The 22,216-nt window shown below is 46.9% G+C and overlaps 1 protein-coding gene across 5 annotated transcripts in view; it reads left to right on the plus strand.

Annotated features, from left to right (window-relative positions):
* Nucleotides 1–22,216, plus strand: part of GIT2 (GIT ArfGAP 2) — a 226,043-nt gene that overhangs the window by 36,228 nt on the left and 167,599 nt on the right. For all 5 annotated transcript variants that reach the window (XM_082252665.1, XM_082252661.1, XM_082252662.1 and 2 more), the window contains exons 2-4: nucleotides 9,578–9,711; nucleotides 13,218–13,330; nucleotides 14,079–14,184. In XM_082252665.1, coding sequence (XP_082108791.1) covers nucleotides 9,578–9,711; nucleotides 13,218–13,330; nucleotides 14,079–14,184 — 353 coding nt within the window. The remainder of the gene's footprint in view (nucleotides 1–9,577; nucleotides 9,712–13,217; nucleotides 13,331–14,078; nucleotides 14,185–22,216) is intronic.

The raw sequence follows: 22,216 nt of genomic DNA on the forward strand, positions 1-22,216 counted from the left end.
TGGGTGGGGTAGAAGCAGGGAAGAGAATAGGAAAGGAAGCAGGGCGGAAGACAGAATATACATTGACCACTCATATTGAAATATGATAGTAATCACCTTTTCAAGGATATCACATAGGTTACAACCAGGCGGAGAGGGTGTGAGGACTTGATAACCGTGGGATATGAGGGGTAGTTTAATGTCCAACTTAAGAGTCTGGTCAAAAGAAAGGCCTGGGGGGGCCCCCTGGACGAAGTCCAACCGGGAGTGACCCCTAAAGTTAGCCTATTCTTTGTCAGCCCAAATAGCCATATGGTAGTCCATTAGTTGTCATAATATCCCAAATGCTTCATAAGAAGGGAAATAGTCCTGTAGAGAGACAGATAACCCAAGGATAAGTGGGATGTCCCACAGTAAGGGGGTAGAGGTAGCGTAGGTGATGTCAATAAGTTGTGTTACCTGGTGGGCTGCCTCACAATCGTCCTCTCCGCATGGTGCATAAGACGCCGACATAATGGCCGCGTCTGCCTCTTATGTGTCTCCAAGCGTCTGTGACGTCATGACGCCGCAAACGCGGCGTCTCGAGTCACGCGCCCAGTCCCTCCTAAGTGCGCATGCGCGAAGGCGCAATCGAACTCCGCCGGATATCCGGCGGGACCAGCGGAAGTCCGCTGGCAAGGGGGAACACATACCCGCCGGAGAGACCGGATCCAGCCGCGGTATCCCCAGGGCCCCACATCCAGGCGACAACAGGAAATATCAAAAGCCATAAACAAGTTTTTAAAACAGTACAGCCCACAGTATAACAAGATCATATGGATATAAACATATATAAATGTGAATATAACATGCATTAACATTTGAATTAATCCAAATACCGGGGTATCGATATTGGAAATTGACATTGTAACAATGTGCATAATTAAGACAAATGTGTATAAGGACTCATTGAAAAAACAAAACACATAAAGTGTTTAGACATCCATCAGAGAACAGTGAACAAACAACGAAAAAAGGGGAGGGGAAAAATGTATATGCACAATAAATACATATATATTTTTGACAACAGTGGGAAAAAGGTGGAGGGAAGACAAAAATAGGGGAGAGAAAGATGAAAAGGGTGGGAAATTCAGTCTGGTCCCTAAAACCGTTGATATTTTAGAGAAAGGGCTTATATGAAACAATTTCATTCAAGCCAGGGGGGGTGGTGGCATTCAACCTTTCAATCCACTGGGTTTCACGTTGGAGCAATTTTTGATCCCAATTGCCCATCTGTGATATAGGCCAATGTGGCGCCCAACTGCTGTCAATTTACCCCCAGAGGAATAATACAAGTGGTCTCCTATTCTCTGGCGCAGTTCTCGTCTCGTTTTGCCAACATAGTAAGAACTACACTGGCAGATCATTAAATAGATGACATCTCTTGTCCCACATTCACTGTGGCTACGAGGTGTCCACAGTTCCCCATTAGGGAGTCCGTATGTTGAACCCTCTAGTATCCAGGGGCAGCGGGGGCAGTCCCGACAAGGGAAGGTGCCCCTAGTGCCTATGGAACGAGGTCTGACAGTGGTATAGTGGCTGTGGACCAGCTGGTCACGAAGTGAGGTAGCCCTTCTCAAGACCAGTTCTGGGGTGTCCCTAACGTAGTTCCTTAGAATATGATGGTCAGTAAGTAAGTGCCAGTGACGGGTAATCACTGAACGTAGTTGTTGATGAGGAGCTGAATATTTGGTAATCAGTTTAACTGTTTGAGGTGTATCAGGTTGTCTAGATGGGTGCAGTAAAGACGATCTGCTCCTGGCTCGGGCCTTGTTGAAGGCCTTCCTAAGTATAGTGTGGGAGTAGCCTCTTTGGAGGAGGCGCTCCCGAAGGGCATTGGCTTGTGTATGGAAATCATCATCCCTCGTACAATTTCGCCTTAGGCGTAAATATTGAGCGAAAGGAATACTTTGTATTAGTGGTTGAGGATGTGCACTGGATGCACGTAATAAAGTATTACCTGCAGATGGTTTCCGGTACAAATCCGTAAAAATAGTGCCATCCTCAGATTTTAAGATGGTGAGATCCAAAAAAGTGATTTGAGAGCTATGACATGCATATGTAAAACGTAGATTCCAATCATTTCTATTTAACTTTTCCAAAAATGCATGTAGCATCTCAATAGGGCCTGTCCAAGCCAGGAGCAGATCGTCTATATATCTGTACCAAAAGGGCACAAATAGCAGATAATCTGCATAGTTATCATTAGCAAAAATAAACCTCTCCCAGCCCCCCAGGTAGAGATTCGCATATGACGGTGCACATGTGGTCCCCATGGCCACGCCCTGTCTCTGTAAAAACATATCCTCCATAAATGTAAAATAATTACGGTTAAGAATAAATCGAAGAAGGGTAAGGATGAAGGTGTTTAGCCTCCATGTTGTTCTATCCTGTTCCATCAGGAATTCGCTAATTACCTTGATGCCCCGCTCGTGTGGGATGCTGGAGTACAAAGCCTCCACGTCAACCGCAACGAGTAGGGCGTCTTGGGGGAGCTGAACCCCTTCTATATGTTTGAGAAGATCTGTGATGTCTTTGATATAGGAGGGCAGGGCGTGGACATGGGGAGCAAGATGTGAATCGACATATTTGCTGGCACTGTCCGTGAGGGACCCTATGCCAGAAACGATAGGTTTACCTGGGGGGGAGGAGAGGCATTTGTGTGTCTTGGGAAGTGTATAAAAGGTCGATGTTCGAGGAAACTTAGTAAATAGAAACTGGTAGGTGTCTTTGTCAATAAGACCTCTTTGCCACGCATCAAGGATAATACAATTGTATTCCTCACGGAAGCCCTGTACCTCCGTAGGGGAAATTTTTTGATACCAATCTTCGTTGGTCAGAACATCTAAACACATTGTTTGATACTGTATATGGGACATAATAACGATGTTGCCCCCCTTGTCGGAGGGCTTGATCACTATGTCCTGTCTTTTTTTGTAGTCTCTTAAGGGCTAAATTTTGCTCAGGGGTAAGATTGGAGCTGGGGTTTTCCCAATTGGTCTTTTTGAGGTCTGCAATGGAATAATGTAGGAAAGACCAAATAGTAGGACACGTCATAAGGTCGGGGAATTGTGTTGATGGAGGTTTGAAGGCCCGTTTGGAGACAGCAAGTTCCATGGGACTGGCAACCGTGGAGGGAGGGGAAGTCGAGGTGGATTCATCAGGGTCATTACTTTCATCATAGAGCAACATGAGGTCGCGTAAGGCTCTAAATTCAGCCATTGAGAAATGTTTCGTCCGTTGGGTCAATTCGTTTTTTAGATGAAGATTTTGTCTGTCTTTATCAAAAATAAACTTGTAGGTCAAATTTCTCGAAAATAAATATAGGTTCTTAATGGTATCCATAACGTTGATGGAATCGAAAGGACAGAAGCCCAGGCCTAAATAGAGGACTGAGGTTTCGTCCTGGGTGAGGGGATGATTGGTGAGATTAATAATGTTTAGACCTGTGGGTTCGTGGGGGAGGGGGTGTTTGGAGGTGGTGGGATGGGTGCTTGGGTTTTGGGAAAGTACATGTCCAGGTTGCCCTGGGACTTTCGGTGTTCGAGTAGAGCTGGGTCTAAAAAACCATCGTCAGCTAGTGTAGGAGTGCGGGATGTGCTGGCTATAGTGTTAAGTGCCTTGGGGATAGTGTTGTGTAACGTGGCATTGGTTTTGGGTTTTTTGCTGGCTTTTTTGCCTTTAGGGTCGTTAGGTGAAATTCCAGGATGAGACCGTTTCCTAGAAGTCCCTTGGTTGAATTGGCCTGTAGGTCTGGACTGACTATGTAACGAAGAGACCGAAGAGACAGAGGAATCTGATTCTGTATATTCGTAGGTTTGAGGAAGATTGTGGGAACGGGGGGGACCCCTTCTTCCCACAGATCTTCCTCACCATTTATATGCATAGCCTTCGGAGAAGGCTAATTGATCTTTAATGAATTTGTTTTGTTTCTTAGAAATTATGTCTTTGTTTAAATTTTCAATTTTGTCTCTTATTTCTTTCCATTTGGCAGGAAACGAAAGAAGCTCCAAAATATGTTTTTACTTTTCTTTTAGGTTCTCAATTTCTTTGTCCAATACAGTCATGTCGTCTAAATATTGCTTTCTTAGCACTTTCATAAGGTCTGAACTACATTGGGTTAGACACTTTTCCCACTCTTGTTTCAGGGTTGCCGTAGGTTCCCTGATAGTGGGAAAAATCTGTACCCGTAGACCTATAGGGCAGATTTCCTGATCAATATAATATTTAAAATATTCTAAGTGCCAGTATAAATTAGACTTGCGTTTAAGCAGGCCAAAGATTTTGTTATAAAAATGTTTGGAGTCTTCCTCAATCTTTCTACCTGTTAAGCAGGAGTTATGGATACCCGTCATGAATCCTGTCCACGCTGTCCCTAGAACGTCCATGGTGATTGACCCAGGTAAAGGGTACAGACTGAAAATTAAGAAAAAAGACAAACGGGGGGGAAAAGACAAACCAAAAGGAAAGGAGGGGGGAAAAAAAGGAAACCGGAAGGAAAAAGGGGAGGGGAAAAAAGGGGGGGGGGTTGGGAAAGGAAGGCTGATGGATGTCAATTTCAATGAGTCTTACAATAAAACAAAAGCATTCAATATAAAATTAGTTATAAAGGCTGAGGGGGCTTTATGGTTTTCGGTGAGCACCTCGGAGCCCGGTTCCCGGTTCCCTCCACAAAGGGGAGGGATTCGGGATCGGGATGTGCCAACAAAAGACCAAAAGAATGGTGTATTATCCACCTATGTATAGATTGTTGAGAGCCTATAAGTAGTCAAATAATGCAAGGTACCAGCTTCCAGATGATAGACTATATCTGAAGTGGGGTATGGGGATAAGAGAGATCTCAAACTCCCCTGAGATTTTGTTTCATTTTTTGTTAGCCTCAGCGGTCTTGGTACGCAGACTTGGTAAGAATGGTTGTGGATCCTTCATGGCGACTTCCTCAACTGGAAGATCTGCTGTCTCAGGGACCGATCTTCCATCCTGCTTTACGGTCGCTGGCTTTAACGGCTTGGCTGTTGAAAGCAAGATATTGAAGGATAGAGGTCTTTCTGACTCAGTGATTCCTACCCCTTTGAAGGCCAGGAAGTCGACATCTAGGAAGATTTCATAGTGTGAATCGCTGCAGCTGCACCCTTGCTTGTTTTCTATAGCTAGGGTTTTGGCCTTTTTGCAAAAAGGGGTTGAGCAGCACTTGACGTTGGGCACTATCAAAGGTCAGGTGTCGGCCTTGGCCATTTACTTCCAACGTCCGATGGCTACTAATAGCTTGATTCGCACTTTTGTTCAAGGGATGCATCATCTGACTCCTCCGATGAGATCCCCGTTGCCTCTGTGGGATCTCAATCTGGTTTTGTCTGTTCTTCAAAAGCCTCCTTTTGAGAATATTAGGGAGATTTCTCTGCCTTCCTTGTCGCAGAAGGTTGCCTTTCTAGTGTTTATTACTTCTGCTCGCAGAATTTCTGAGTTGGCGCCACTGTCCTGTCCACCTTATTTTGTGATCCACAGGGATAAAGTGGTCCTCCAACCTAGTCTGTCTTTTCTTCCTAAGGTGGTGTCGGATTTTCATCTTAATGAAGACATTGTGTTGCCTTCCTTATGTCCTAAGCCTAAGCATCCCAAAGAATTTACCTTGCACTCTTTGAATGTGGTTCGGGCGATAAGAGTTTATCTGACGGTTACTGAGTCCTTTAGAAAATCAGACTCTCTCTTTGTCCTTACGGACGGTCCTCGCAGAGGTTTGGCTGCGTCTGCTCCGACCATTTCGAGGTGGATCAGGCAAACGGTTGTTCAGGCTTATTCACTCAAGGGTTAGCTTCCTCCTTTCCCTGTGAAGGTGCATTCTGCTAGAGTGCTGAGTGTCTCTTGGGGTTTTTGCCATCAGGCCTCAGTTGTACAAGTTTGTAAGGCAGCGACTTGGTCGTCTGTGCACACCTTTACAAAATTCTACAAGGTGGATTTGTTGGCATCTTCGAAAGCCTATTTTGGCCGCAAGGTTTTGCATGCTCCTGTTTCGTAAGAGAATGTTTTTTTTTAACCTGGGTGAGCTCCTGTTGTTTGGTTGAGCTCAATGTTACCCAGTGGGCTAAGTTTTTAGCCTTGGAATTTACGTTATTTTCTGGTTGCGTTCTTCCCACCCCTAATGCCTACACTGCTTTGGGACATCCCATTCAGCTAATGAAGATGGAGGCTGCGTCTGTCAATGGATGATCGAGAAAACATGATTTTTGTAAGATCTTACCGTAAAATCTTTTTCTCTGAAGTCCATTGACAGACGCAGCACCCGCCCCTCTGATATGGAGATGTTTGTTTCTTCATCGCTTACAACTAAACTGGTTTGCTGAGCAGAGGTGTGTGGGTTATGCCTGTGGGGATGGCCCCGTGGGCGTGTACATTTATATTTAGCATAACCCATTCAGCTAATGAATATGGAGGCTGCATCTGTCAATGGACTTCAGAGAAAAAGATTTTACGGTAAGATCTTAACAAAAATATAGTTATTGCCCAGTTTTGTAAAAATGGAAAAGATGAAGCTGTAAGAATATTAAGGGCTCCCTAAATGTTAAAATTAGTGAAGATTAAACAAATTATTAAAGTGCATAGACAATTGCAATAAACATCGACCAGTCAAAGCAACTCAATGGAATAACACAAAAAAGTGCAATGTCCATAAACAGCCACCAGGTGTCTCCAACCTAGTGTAAATAAAATCTTATAAATTCCCCACCCAATATGTGAAAGTTTGTCCTTTCACCGACATTTAGGCACACCCACTCATGAGACCTATATGACCTCCATCACAAGTAGTCACAAAAAGCAAGTTTGGAATATAGGGATGCCACTCTCAATGGTCCTTAAGCCAAGCTAGGAAGCCTACTTCCATCAGCCACCAATATTATTAAACCCTCATGATTCCAGATTCGATCTCACACAGGAAAACGGGAATGAAAAACAAAGTGCAGTACTAAAGGTTTATTGAATTACACGCTTTAGGCTCCGTTCACATGTAGGCGTTTTGGGGCGTTTTTGGGGAGTTTTTCTGCTCTAGGATCAGCTCCCAAAACGCCCAACAAGACGAATCCTATTCATTTCAATGGCCCCTGTTCACATCTGAGCATTTTGACGCTGTGAGCAAAACGCCCAACGCTCAAAAAAGTACATGAGCTTCTTTTTGGGTAGATTACAGGCGTTTTCCATCGGTCTCTATTCAATCTAAAAACGCCTGTACAAAAATCGCGGTAAAAAACGCGAAAACGCTACGCTCAGGTGTGAATGTAGCCTAAAAGATTACACTTACAGTGTTGACGATCAGTAAAAGCTTGTTTAAAAAAGCAGGGATGCCGGTTTGCGTTCCACCTGCATTCCAAAGATGGAAGAAGTGACGTGTCTTGCAGATCCCATCCAGCGCCTTTTTTTGACCTCATCAGGGGTCACATATTATTAATCACTTGTTTCACTAAAAGATGAGGTTGCCCAACATGTTAAGCACAATCTTGCATGATCCTGAAATGGTGGCAGACTTCAGCACACAATATTGTCCATAGGCAATGCTTTAACCACTTGCCGACTGCCTAACGCCGATCTACGTCGGCAGTCAGCCCCTCACAGGCAAAGTGACGTAGGGCTACGTCACTAGCTTGTGAGGGTCTAGGGAGCGAGCGCCCGCCCCCGCGTGGTCACGGACCCCCCCCCCCCCCCCCCCGCGCGTGTGACCGGCGAACCCGATGTCCGCCGGTCACTCTGCGATCGGCGGGGGAGAGGGAGAAAGTCAGGCGGCTTGTGTAAACAAGCTGCCTGTCATTCTCCCCTGTGTATGAAGGATGATCATACGGTTCTACTATGTAGAACCGTTGATCACTCTTCATACATCTGAAGCCACAGCCAATCGCAGTAGAAAGCACGCCCCTAGGGACACACATAGCCCCTCCCTTTCAAAAAAAGTTAACCCCTTCACTGCCAGTGTATTTTTACAGTAACAGTGCATATGTATAGCACTGATTACTGTAGAAATGTCACTGGTAACCCCAAAAGTGTCAAAAATGTCAGTCAAGGGTCCGATCTGTCCGCCACAATGTCGCAGTACCGCAAAAAAATCGCAGATCGCCACCATTACGCTTTAAAAAAAAAAACAACAAAAATGACAAAAATCTTTCCCTTTTGTTAGTAAACGCGATAACTTTTGCGCAAACCAATCAAAATACGCTTTTTGCGATTTTTTTTTTTTTTTTTTTTTTTTTTTTACCAAACATAGGTAGCATAAAACAAATTGGCCGAAAATGTTAAAAAAATTTGATTTTTACATTTTTTTTGGGGGGGGAATTTCATATAAAAAAATGTTATGCTATTTTTGCAAAATTGACGCTCTTTTTTTGTTTATAGCGCGTGATCAAAAAATCGCACAGGTGATCAAATACCACCAAAAGAAAGCTCTGTTTGTGGGAAAAAAAAGGACGCCAAATTCGTTTAGATACAGCGTCGCACGACCGCGCAATTGTCCGTTAAAGTCACGCAGTGCCGAATCGCAAAATACCCCCTGGTCAGGAAGGGGGTAAAATCTTCCGGGGCTTAAGTGGTTAAAAGCCCTGACAAGGCCGTTGGTTTATAGTTACCTGTGAATAATGGCTCTAGAATTATTGCTGTCACTCTGCATGTGCAGTTATACATAAAGCTCCGTTCACATGTAGGCGTTTTTGGGGAGTTTTTTTTCTGCTCTAGGATCAGCTCTCAAAATGCCCAACAAGACAAATCCTATTAATTTCAATGGCCCCTGTTCACATCTGAGCGTTTTGACGCTGTGAGCAAAACGCCCAACGCTCAAAAAAGTACATAAGCTTCTTTTTGGGCAGATCACAGGCGTTTTCCATTGGTCTCTATTCAATCTAAAAACGCCTGCACAAAAATCGCGGTTAAAATCGCGGTAAAAACGCGCTAAAACGCTACGCTCAGGTGTGAATGTAGCCTTATGTGTAAATCGAGCACAGTTTTCGTATGTTTGTTTGTGTGTATGTGGGACAGAGGAGACCTACATTTTTTGGGGGGGTGGGTTGCTTGGGTGTCACTTGAATTCTTTTACTTTTTTTTCAATAAACTTTATTACCATCATATGGGGGGGTTGACCAGCAATTTTTGTGAGTGATTCTCTTTAGTGAGGCAATAGTGCACAGATCGTGAAAGGGAAAGTGACAGCCGAACCCTTATGTGAGGTGATACACGTGGTTGCTGGATTCTTTTTAACCAGGGGAGTAAGAGTAAATGGACAGCTTGTCTTCCTTCCCACTACCCGGCGACACCCACCACGCAGGTCCCAGACCTACTGGTAGAGCAACGGAGCCTGGGAAATATGGCAGGGGGTGCAGAATCATGCAGGGTCTGGATCTGTGGAAGCGACCTATTGACTGTTTACCTGCTGGATTGCTTCCATCTCACTTCTGTTTGCATAGTTTATATGATTGTTCGTAATTTATTTTTTTTTCTTTTAAGTTTACGTATTGGATTGTATGTTATAATTACCTAGAAACACTTTTTAAATTATTGTATTTGTATTCATTTTTTTTATTTGTAGATCCTCGCTGGGCGTCTATTAACAGAGGTGTCTTGATATGTGATGAATGCTGCAGTGTACATAGAAGCCTGGGACGGCACATCTCACAAGTGAGGCATCTTAAGCACACCCCATGGCCCCCAACCCTTCTGCAGGTAATAGCTTGATATTCAACGCTCCGTATTTAGGCAGCCCATACATTAGTCCATTTTTTTTGTTTAACGAACAGGTTGAACAATAAAAAAATGGACTGATTCTTCAATCCACATACTTGATGTTGATGGGGGAAACACACCCACTGAACCTGTGTATTCTTACAGCAGGGAGACTTCCCCGCCGTCAGAATACACTGATCAGGGCAGCCAGCTATAGCCAGCAGCCCAGCAGTGCTGATTGTGTGGAAATTTTCCAACATCAGTCAATAGATCGACTTCTGTACAACTAGAGTTGCCCATAATTGGAACGAAATTTGTCCGCTCCCTGCTCAACCACCAGAATTTTGATTCATGTATGTCTATTTTTAGTTTCAGACTATGTTGGAGCTTTAATTGCCTAGTCACTCCAGGCTATTCTTCCCCTAAATCACACACACCCCTCATCTCTCCCCCTTTGATCGATGGCATTTAAAATAAGCTAAAAAATAAAATCTGCCTGTTTGACATGGACATTACCTATTTGCTATCCAACGAAAGGGTGCCCTCTGGTCCGTCTCCTGGATCCTAAGTGTTGAAGTCTGCGTAAGGGACTGGCCATCGAGGCCAAATCTGTAGTACTGGATTACCAATTCCCAGCGTTTAGGAACAATGCCAGCAAGGGACATGGGATAGCAAACCTGGGTGAGTATAGAATAAAATGCCTTACAAAAGCCATTTGTAACTTGTGCTCAACCTATCACTCTTTGGACATATGTAGCTGAACTGGTTAGGCTTACATGAATATGGGATATAGACCAGTGATATTTACATTACACTCTAAACTCTCATCTTTCTCCTGTCTGGCAGCATTTGTTGCAGTAAAATATGCTTAGCATTTTTGCACATTATAGCAGACTTGCATTGCCTTAAAGAAACTCCCATGCATGCACACAAGGTTTATTCAAAATCTTGTTCAAACTGCGCACTGAACTCTTCTGTTCTGCTTTGGGCTTTTAGAGGTTTACTGGTCAGTCTCAGTGGACTCTTGGTAACTAGCTTATGTTTACATGTGCAAGAACTTTACCCCTCCTCTACCATATTTTGATTTATTTATTTGTTGGTGGGGGGGGCAGCAGTTACCTAGTTTTGGCAGGTACCCACTCCCACTTCAGGCCCCCTACCCTCCCCCTGTCCTAGGAGGCTGCGGAACCACTCATAGGGGGCAGCGCGGCTTACGCAGGCACAATGGGAAGTTGGCCTTGAAGCCGTAGTGAATAACAGCCGGCTTCCCACAGTTGACCTGCTGGTGCTGGGAACCTGAAGACCGGCGAAGAACCAGCCTGGGTAAAGGCAACGCTGGATCCCTGAACTAGTAATTGTCTGTTTTTTAAAAGTCAGCAGCTATGGTTTTTGTAGCTGCTGACTCTTAATTTTTTAGAATCTGGCTGAAGCTCCTCTTTAACCACCTCAATACTGGGCACTTAAACCCCCTTCCTTCCCAGACCAATTTTCAGCTTTTAGAGCTGTTGCATTTTGAATGACATTTGCGCGGTCATGCAACACTGTACCTAAACCAAATTTGTGTCATTTTTCCCCCACAAATAGAGCTTTCTTTTGGTGGTATTTGATCACCGCCAGGTTTTTTCTTTTTTGGTGCACAAATAAAAAAAAAGACCGAAAAGTTTGAAAAAAAAAAAATAGATATGTTTTTTTCCTGCACTGATGAGCACTGATTACGCCGCACTGACAGGCACTGATGGGGTGGCACTGATGGGGTGGCACTGATGGGGTGGCACTGATGGGGTGGCACTGATGGGGTGGCACTGATGGGGTGGCACTGATGGGGTGGCACTGATATGCAGCACTGATGGGCACTGATAGGTAGCACTGATGGGCACTGATATGTGGCACTGATAGATAGCACTGATATGCAGCATTGGTGGGCACTGATAGGCGGCACTGATGGGCACTGATAGGCGGCGCTGATGGGCACTGATAGGCGGCACTGATGGGCACTGATAGGCGGCACTGATGGGCACTGATAGGCGGCACTGATGGGCACTGATAGGCGGCACTGATGGGCACTGATAGGCGGCACTGATGGGCACTGATAGGCGGCACTGATGGGCACTGATCGGCGGCACTGATAGGCGGCACTGATAGGCAGCACTGGTGGGCAATAATGGGCACTGGTGGGCGGCACTGATAGATGGCAATAACGGGCACTGGTGGGCAGCACTGATAGATGGCATTGGTGGGCAGCACTAATAGGGGGGCACCACTGGCAGGCTCTCTGAGCCCTGTTTGCCATCCCTGGTGGCCATGGTGGGCATCCCTGGTGGTCATGGGTGGGCATCCCTGGTGGCTCTAGTGGCACCCCCTCCCCCCAGGGCTGCACTGGTAATCAATCATCTGATTACCAGCACAGACCCCCCCTGTGATCAGTGAGTAATTAGAAATACTCACTGATCACCCCGGCTGCAGTATCGATCCTCTGCTCTTCTCCTCACTGACAGGATCTGTCAGGAGGAGAAGAGATCGAAGCCGTTACAACGGCTGTATTGACATTACATGACGGCTGTGATTGGACACAGCCGTCATGTGATCAGGAGGGCCAATCACAGGGCCCTCCTGCCGAGGCTTGTTGCTCTGTGTCCTAGGGACACAGGCACATCGAGATCGCGCCACCGCGGGTTCCGGAACGTCCAATCAGGAGGAGACTCCCACCCGGCCGTATATTTACAATGGCCCGGGTGGGAGGTGGTTAAAGGAATTGTAAAGTCTTGTTTTTGTTTTTGTTTTTTTTTTTTCTATAAAAAAAACCTTTCATATTTATCTGCTCTGTGAAGTGGTTTTGCATAGAGCAGCCTGGGTCCTCCTCTTCTTTTTGAGTCCCTCTTCGGTGATCCTGGCCCCTCCCTCCTGATGAGTACCCATATAGCAAGCAGCTTGCTATGGGGGCACCTGAGCCGAGTCACAGCTCCCTGTGTCCATTCAGACACGGAGCAGCGATCTGGCCCTGCCCTCTCTTCTCATTGGATGACTGACTCAATGGCGCCGCGCTGCTTTTTCAGCCAATGAGGAAGGGTGTCCCGGGCACCCAAGACACTGCTGCAATATCGCTGGATCTAGAAGGGGCTCAGGTAAGTATTAGGGGGGCTGCTGCACACAAGGTTTTTTTTTTACTTGATGCATAGAATGCAATGAGATAAAAAAACTTCTGCCTTTACAACCACTTTTAGTTGTTCTTGCAGTCTGTCAAAAGCTTCAGAGACATAAGCATTAAGCTTTGCAAAATTTTAGTGGTATTGTAATGAGGAAAAAAGTTTGGTTTCTGGCTTATTGTGACACTTTTGGCCTTCATTGGGGAACAATAGCAATAGTGACCGGTTCAGGTGGGTGTGTTTGCATGCTCTTAAAAACATGAGATTATTGCAAAATCCAACTGAAAATGATGGGGCCTTAGGACTGTTTGTTGGCAACGATACAAAGTGTTATACCTCAACACTTGCTATTTTGATGCTTAGATGGTCCAGACATTGTACAGCAATGGAGCAAATTCAATCTGGGAACATTCTTTGCTTGACCCGGCATCTATAATGAGTGGAAAGCGTAAAGCCAATCCCCAAGATAAACTTCAGTAAGTTGAGTCCTTTTTCATTCATTTTGAACATAAGTAATGATTGTTTCTATAAGTAGTGTGGCTGAGTTGTTTGTTTTATAGAGATGTCAAAACATCTTGTAGAGGATAGCCACAGTCTGAGTCCTTCAGACCTTAATCCTAAAGTGTGTGTAATGTTGCCTGGCCTCCTCCTTATGTTACAATTGGACATAAATGTATTTTTTAAATTAATGCAATTTATTTGTGGAAGGGCTTCAGGTTTCCGAGTGAGCTCTGTGGCACAACTGAGCATGCATGGCCAGCCCTGTCTGCGCATGCACAGTATTTCCCACACGTGTGCAAAGATGGCATTTAGGGAAGTCCCAAACCATTTCTGTCTTTGTGCATGCATGGCAAATCACCTGCCAGTGCACAGATGTGCCACTGGGCTCTGGAAAGACCTGATGGCCTGACAGTCTTTTGGCACCTCTGCAAATGCGCCATATTGGGGAACCAGAGGAAGAAAGGGTGCAAAAGCCAATACAGAGAAGACTAAAGTTCCTCTTTAAGCCCCAGGATAGTAAAAAATGAAGGCACTTACCCTTCCATTTCTCTTGCTGTCTTACCATGCATTGTGACCAAACTGCTGAATTGTTGAATTTTGTACCTCATGGGGTAGTGCTAGCATTTTGTATATCTAATGGGGGGCAACAGGCTTCTGTGTAGACAGTAATGTACATGCTGCATGTTTTGTTTTTCTTTGTTTAATATACTTTTTCCCCTACAGTCCAAACAAGGCTGAATTTATTAGAGCTAAATATCAAATGCTGGCATTTGTTCACCGATTACCCTGTCGAGAAGATGATAGTGTTACAGCCAAAGACCTTAGCAAGGTAAATATGTAATTCCTAGTTTATGTGCATTTGTGTGCAGTAAATAGTGATGTAGCCCCATGGTACCTTGTTGTCACTGTTGACCTGTGCAGGTGGAATACATTTGCTACCGGGCTGTTGAGTTGGCAGCTTGCAAGGCCCTCCAGCCCCAGTGGTAGCAAAGTTCTGAATGCTGAAACGCTCTCTTTCTCTTACGTCCTCCGACAGTCGCCGCCCACTCATACAGTCTTAACCAATGGGATATTGACTTCCTCTCCTTAGGAGTAGATAGGCAAAAGACTTGTTAAAACAAAAGCATTTCCATAGACACACCCATGGGGGCTGTCCCACTGGTCCAATACCCCTCCTGCAATAGACATCTCAACTCAGTTTGCCTTCTGCCTAGTTCATGAGTAGTAAGGCTTCCCTGTGCTGGGGCTACAGTCTCAGCCTTCTTCTATTTTATGATTTTATTTTCTGAAAATGTCTTTTTTTCTTTGCATTGCTAGCTGTTTATTTTGTCAGCTTTTAGTTAGTCGGATCTTCGGATGAAGATGGAGTTCGCGGAGCTGGGAATCGGACTGGTCGTTCTGATTCTCCAGGACAGAGGATCAGATGGAATCCCAGCCCGCCATTGAGCGTTTCGCAGGCTATGTGTTCGCCCTGGCCTCATAAACGACCCATCCCTGTCCTCAGGGATGCAGCCTTGTGGGGTGGCTACCTCACCGGACACATGCACGGTTCGTCCATGCACTCCTGGTGTCCTGCGTTTTTTGGCTGGTGGCACTCCCCTGCCATCTGAGGGTGGGCGGTTTTCCGTTTATTATGAGGCACCCCTCGCCATCGGGTACAGGTAAGTACACTCTGTGTGGGGTCTCTGTCTGGGGTCGGCAGTCCTCTGTGTCTGTGGTGTCCCCTATGTCTGTGCGTTTTTGGGCTCCCTGATCCTGGTCCCTGCGGGGTTTTTTTTCTCTCACAGCCTGCGCTGTGTGGGGTTTGGGGGATCCCTCTCCTGTGTCGCTGAGGTGCTTGGAGGTACAGACTAGCGTGGCGACCGCTGCGGTGTTGAAAACCGCCGGTCCGCCATTTTTTAGGTGTGGGCAGCATGTCTGGCTTCACTGTGGGCGCTTGTATAGCATTGTGTGTAGTGTATTTTGGCGCCTTGCGACGCCATCTTGTGTGTGTGGCAACGATCGTTCCGAACACATGTCGGCGGCCACCTTGCCGAAGCCTCCCATTGCTTTGCATAGGCATCCATGTTTCCTTAGCCTGCAGCCTCTGTTCAGTCTCTGCGGTGACATCACTTCCTTCCTTTACTCTGAAGCGACCGAAGGAGCTGGTAACACACTTCTGGGGCTCTTTCCTGTTGTCCTTTTCTTTTCCTCCATTGTGCAATCTTCCTGGCTCAGCTTGTCCCTGCGGGGGGTCTGTGTTCCACAGCCATTGTAGCGGTGTGCTACGGGGGTCCGCGGCGCTCTTAAAGGGCCAGTACCTCATAGAAAAAAAAAAAACCTTTTTTTGCAATGGAATCTCAGGACAGCAAATTCCCTCCAGCTTTGGTGGGGGATTCAAGTTCTTCTGAATCCTCCACTCTGACTAATCTGGCTGCTGTTGTGGCGTCTTTGGTGTCCAAAATGGATGTGCTGATGTCTGAACGTGCTGCTAGAAAAAGGCCTAGGATTTCTTTTTCTTCTGATTCTGAATGTGACATGGTTGCTGTAGGTAGCGTGTCCCTTTCAGGGTCTCGCTCTTCTCAGGACCCGCAAGAGTCTGAGGGGGAGGCGGAGGTTACAGGGGTGGATGATTCCCCCCTGGGACGCCGGAGGAACGTGCGGCTATGGATGCGCTGATTTCTGCCATTAAAGAAACACTACATTTAGAGGATGAGCCCAATCCTCCGGGCGCAGGTTTTTCCCTGTCCCGCTGAGTTTCATCACACTGTGAATGAACAATGGCGCAATTTGAAACTCACCTTCACGGTGCCTAGGAGGTTTCAACTTCTGTATCCTTTTCATCTACTACGGTTGCACTCTGGTGTGTGGCTCCTCAAGTGGATCACACTGTGGCCAGATTGAACAATGCTACATTGGTTCCTACCGAGGATTCTCCGGTATTTAGGGATCCTAAGGATAGGAGGCTGGAATCGCTTGCCCGCCACATAATTGTGGCGGGTTCCATGCTCAGGCCTATTTTCGCCTCTGTCATGGCGGCTCAGGCTGTGGCGGACTGAACCAAGGTGCTCAGACGCACACTCGTGGTTGATTCTGCCCCTCCCACTACCGTGGAGATGGTGGACCAGATTTAAGGGGTCATGTATTTGTGCGATGCGGCCTTAAATGAGGCCCCTTTGGCTGCGCGCATGTCCAGTGTCGCGGTGCTTAGCCGTCGGCTGATCTGGTTGAAGAGCTGGTCGGCTGACCAGAAATCTAGGAATGCGGTGGCTGACATTCCCTATGCGGGGTCTCGCCTTTTTGGGGAATCCCTGGATGAATTGGTTAAGAGAGTTACTGGGGGCAAGAGCACTCTGCTACCCCAGAATCCTAAGGGCAAGTTTTTCCATGGCAAGCGGGGTCCCGCCTTTAAACCTAATCAGGGTTCCTTTCGTGCCTTCAAGTCACAGTACAAGGGGAAACCCTTCAAGGGCAAGGGTGGCCAGAGAAATCCCTGGGCCAGCAAACAAAAATCCGGCCAAGCTGGTACGGCAGCCCAGTCCGCCTCTGTCTGAAGGGGCACCCTCACCCATTTCAGGGGTGGGGGGACGTTTGCGCGGTTTCCTCCAAACTTGGCCGCTCCGAGTTCAGGACAGGTGAGTTAAGGAAATCGTTCGATCACGGTACAAGATCGAATTTCTTTCACGGCCGGTGGACAGATTCTTTCCCTCAAATCTTCATTTGACCCCAGGGCGGTTACAGGACCTGCATCAAGCGGTGCAGGATCTCCTCGCTCAGGGGGTAATCGTCCCGGTGCCTCATCGGGACAGGTTTCTGGGGTTTTATTCGAATCTGTTCACTGTGCCCAGAAAGGAGGGCAAAGTGCGTCCGATTCTGGACTTGAAAGCTCTGAACCGCTTCGTGCGCGTTCGAAAATTCCGCATGGAATCGCTCCGCTTGGTGGTAGCCTCTCTGAGCCCGGGAGAATTCCTGGCCTCTATCGACCTGAAGGATGCGTATCTACACATCCCCATATTTGAGGGTCATCAGAGGTACCTCCGATTCGCTGTCGCGGAGGAACACAATCAGTTTGTGGCGTTACCTTTCGGTCTCGCTTCGGCTGCAAGGGTCTTTACCAAAGTACTGGCTCCTGTTCTGGGGCTGCTGCGGGCGCAGGGCATTGCGGTCTTGGGCTATCTGGACGATCTCCTGTTAAGATCGAGTGCCAGTCAGAGCCTGCTGCACGATCTGTCCACTATGGTCTAGAGTCTCCAGTTCGGTTGGACGATCAACATTCAGAAGTCGACCTTGTCTCCTTCGGTTCGTCTCCCGTATTTGGGAATGGTTCTGGACTCTGCTCAAGCAAAGGTGTTCTTGCTGTAGGGCAAGCTCCGGACCCTACAGTCCGAGGTCAGGTCCCTCAGGGACAACGAATCCTTGTCACTCAGGATCTGTATGCGGTCTCTGGGGTTGATGGTATCGGCCTTCGAGGCGATACCATTTGCGCAGTTTCACAAGCGGAGATCCTGGCCAGGTGGGACAGACTACCTCAGTCCTTGGACGTGAGAGTGTCTCTGAGTCGCCAAACCAGAATGGATCTCTTGGCTTCAGTCCCTGGCTGTTTTGGCAGGGAAATCCTTCCGGCCGTTACTATGGACAGTGATTACCACGGATGCCAGCCTGTCGGGCTGGGGTGGCGTACTGGGCAACCTGTCTGCCCAAGGCACTTGGTCGGAGGAGGAATCCTCCCTTCCGATAAACCTATTGGAATTGAGAGCGTTCAGGCTGTGCTTGCTCCACTGGTCGGATCATCTTCAGGGCTGTCCTGTACGGGTGCAGACGGACAATGCCACTGCGGTGGCGTACATCAACCACCAAGGGGGCACCAGGAGTGCTCGGGCAGCCCAGGAAGTGACCAGTATTCTTTCTTAGGCCGAGACGCCTGTCCCGGCGATATCGGCAGTTCACATTCCGGGTGTGGAGAATTGGCAGGCCGATTATCTGAGCCGCCAGACCCTGGACCAGGGGGAATGGTTCCCCACACCCGGAGGTATTTCAAATGCTGTGTGCGAAGTGGGGATCCCCGGATGTGGATCTGTTTGCATCTTTGCTAAACCATAAGGGGGATAGGTTTGTGGCAAGAACGCGCGATCCTCTGGCAGACGCCGAGGATGCGCTGGTGGTGCCTTGGCATCAGTATCGTCTGATCTATGCCTTTCCTCCGATTCAGTTGTTGTCCAGGTTCCTTCGCAGGTTGGCCTCGGAACCAACATTGGTGATTCTGGTGGCGCCGGACTGGCCACGCCAGTCCTGGTACGCGGACATTGTTCACCTGGCCGTCGAGCCTCCTTGGCGGCTGCCAATGCGGGAAGATCTGCCGTCTCAGGGACCGATCTTCCATCCTGCTTTACAGTCGCTGGCTTTAACTGCATGGCTGTTGAAAGCCAGGTCCTGAGAGACAGGGGTCTGTCCTTAGAGGTCATTCCTACTTTAATCAAGGCTAGAAAAGCCTCGTCTGGTAAGATTTATTACCGTACATGGAAAGCTTATTTTTCCTGGTGTGAGTCCAGGGGTTTCTCTCCTCATTCATACTCGGTGGCGAGAGTGTTGGCTTTCCTCCAATCTGGTGTGGACCAGCGCCTCGCGTTGGCTACGATTAAGGGCCAGGTTTCTGCACTGGCTGTTCTTTTTCAGCACCCTGTGGCGTCTAATTCTTTGATTCGCACCTTCATTCAAGGTGTGCGTCACTTGGCCCCTCCTAGAAGGGAGCCTCTGCCTCCATGGCACTTGAACTTGGTTCTGTCCGTATTACAACGTTCCCCGTTTGAAAACATCAGGGAAATTTCATTACCTCTGCTATCGAAAAAGGTTGCCTTTCTGGTAGCAATCACTTCTGCTCGCAGAATGTCGGAGTTGGCGGTGTTATCTTGTCACCCCCCCTTACCTGGTGGTTCATAGGGATAAGGTGGTCTTGCGACCTAACCCGTCCTTTCTTCCAAAGGTGGTTTTGGATTTTCACCTCAATGAGGACATTGTCTTACCTTCGCTGTGTGCGAATCCTAAGCATCCTAAAGAGATTGCCCTGCATTCTTTGGATGTTGTCAGGGCGATCAGGGTTTACCTGTCGTCGCCTGAATCCTTTCGGAAATCGGATTCCCTCTTTGTCCTTCCTGAGGAACCGCGGAAGGGTATGGCTGCGTCTGCGGCGACCATTGCAAAATGGATCAGATAGACAATTGTTCAGGCCTATTCGTTGCGGGAGAGGGTACCACCCTTCCCTGTCAAGGCGCACTCTACCAGGTCAGTGAGTGCGTCCTGGGCTTTCCGGCATCAAGCCTCAGTGGCCCAGGTGTGCAAGGCTGCGACTTGGTCGTCAGTGCACACCTTTTCCAAATTCTACAAATTGATGTTCTGGCATCAGCGGATGCCTCCTTTGGCCGCAAAGTTCTCTGTGTGGCAGTCCAGTAGGGGACCCAGGTTTTATGCAGGTCCCTGGCTGTTGGGGTTGTTTACCCCTTGGTTATTTGCTTTCCTGGGTTGTTGCTCCTGTTGAGCCTCTTGTTGCCCAGAGGGTTACCTTTCTGTTCATGTAAGGTTCCTTTCTCTGAGATGGGTACTGCGTTGCCTTTTCTGATGGTTGCGTTTTCCCACCCCTCATGTCTACACTGCTTTGGGACATCCCCATTGGTGAAGACTGTATGAGTGGGCAGCGACTGTCGGAGGACGTAAGAGAAAACGGAATTTTTGTAAAAAAATTTTACTGTAAAATTCCTTTCTCTTAGTCCTCCGACAGTCGTCGCCCCCACCCCTCTTTTGGGGTTCTTATACACTTTGATACCAAACTGATTTGAGATGGCTATTGCAGGAGGGGTATTGGACCAGTGGGACAGGGCCCATGGGTGTGTCTATGGAAATGCACTAGCTACTCCTAAGGAGAGGAAGTCAATACCCCATTGGTGAAGACTGAATGAGTGGGCGGCGACTGTCGGAGGACTCAGAGAAAGGAGTTTTTCGGTAAGAGTTTACAAAAATTCCGTTATGTTTTGCACACTGCACTGACAACTTTCCAGAGCATGCATTCAAGTAAGAAACCTATGAACACCAATGAAGGGAGGTTTAATTTTGCTCTCACTGTATGGCAATAAAGTGTGTGTATGTGTGTGGTGGGGGGTGCATATTATTGCTACCAAGCAATGAGATAGGATTTATTATTGCTGCAGTTGTAACCAACACTAGTGAAGGGGGTTTATTAATGCTGCCACTGTCACCAATACTAAGGGTTTTTATTGCTGCCAGTGGCACCATTAAAGTGGGATTTATTACTGCTGCCAATGACATCAATGAACAGGGATTTATTACTGCTGCCACTAATTTACTGTATTTATTACAGGTACTTGTATAGCGTCATCAATTTGCGCAGCCCTTTTTTTTTTTTTTTTTAAATTCTTTTTATTCTTTTCATTGTTTTTACGCAACACTTTACATATACATTATGCGTTCACATCCGTCCCAAATGCCACTGATGAGGGTTAGAATTTCTGCTATTTACACCAATGAATAGCGGGTTTTTTTTTATTGCTGCCACAGACACCAATGAAGGAGGGTTTATTATTGTTGCCACTTACACCAGTGAATGGAGGGGCCCCCGTGTGTGTAACTTCCAACAACTGGGTTACCCCTGTTTATAGTCCTTTTCTTGTTTTATTTAAATAAGATGACCATCAACTGTAAATCACATGGCAACAACAAGTAAAAGGAGTTTTTTTTAAAAAGACAGTAAAGGATAAATGCATTACAAGGACAAATTACCAGGGTGTAAGTGAGGTAAGCATTTGAGGAGAGAAGAAGCAAGGTCCACAGATCTTATCAAACTCTTTCAAATTCCCTCTAAGCTCATGTTTGTAAAGAAGTAGCTTGGTGGTAATTAAATAAAGTCATACCAAAGGAAGGAGATTTCTGCTTCCATTTAAGAATACATTTTTTTTAGTAAAGAAGAGTGGGAATAGAAATAGCTTTTTAGTGGGCATATGGTCCAGAAATTTTCCAGCAAGCTAACTAAATATGTACATTTTGGGGTTACAAATGAAGGTTACTGCCAGCTGACATTCCTTGCAGGCAAAAAAACCCAGACCTGAGCCCACGTGTGACTATTGTCACAGGAACACATTGTATTAAGAAAAATGAGTAAACAGAGTCCATAAAGTCCGTGAAACCAGATGCTGAAGTACAGAAATGAATGCAAAAGGATTCCAACACCATAAGTGAAGACACAATCCTGACGATCACCACGTGCTCTAATAAGGTGATTCCCTTACCAGAACTTTAGACCCCCTGTTACGGAAGGTCCACCAAGCATAGGGCATGGATGCAACCACCAGGATAGGGTCCACTCCAGAGTCCAACACCAGGTCCACCACGGAACTTTCATTCAAAGCAGTACAACCTCAAATGCTCAAAGGTCCCAAATATTGGATGATGGTATGCCTCCAAAAAACAAGTGAGGCTCACATAGTGAAGTACGTACATTTATTGAAGTAAAAACAAAGGTAAAAAACTCACATGACATCTGTTTGATTCAAGCATGTAGTTAAGGTCGCCGCGGCTGGAGGCGTGTCTGCATGAGGGCTGGCGTGCCTGATGCGTTTCGTCTTACCGTCAGACGTTGTCAAAGGCAAAGCCCTCATCTTGCAGCACGCTCTTTATACTGTCCCCTCGCTGGAAATGCGGTAACGCACTTCCGCTTCCGGTGCACGATGACGCACTTCCGGTTTCGGCAAGGAGCGCGGTGAAGCACTTCCACCCATACTAGAAGTCGGTCGGGACGCTTGAATGAAGCACAGCAGCGGGCACTCTCCACTGCATCACTTTCGGAGAAGCGAACCAGAGGATGATACCCCCCTGCT

Source organism: Pelophylax lessonae (genome assembly GCF_965119305.1).
Source record: "Pelophylax lessonae genome assembly, chromosome: 1".
In the NCBI taxonomy this organism is placed as follows: Eukaryota; Metazoa; Chordata; class Amphibia; order Anura; family Ranidae; genus Pelophylax; species Pelophylax lessonae.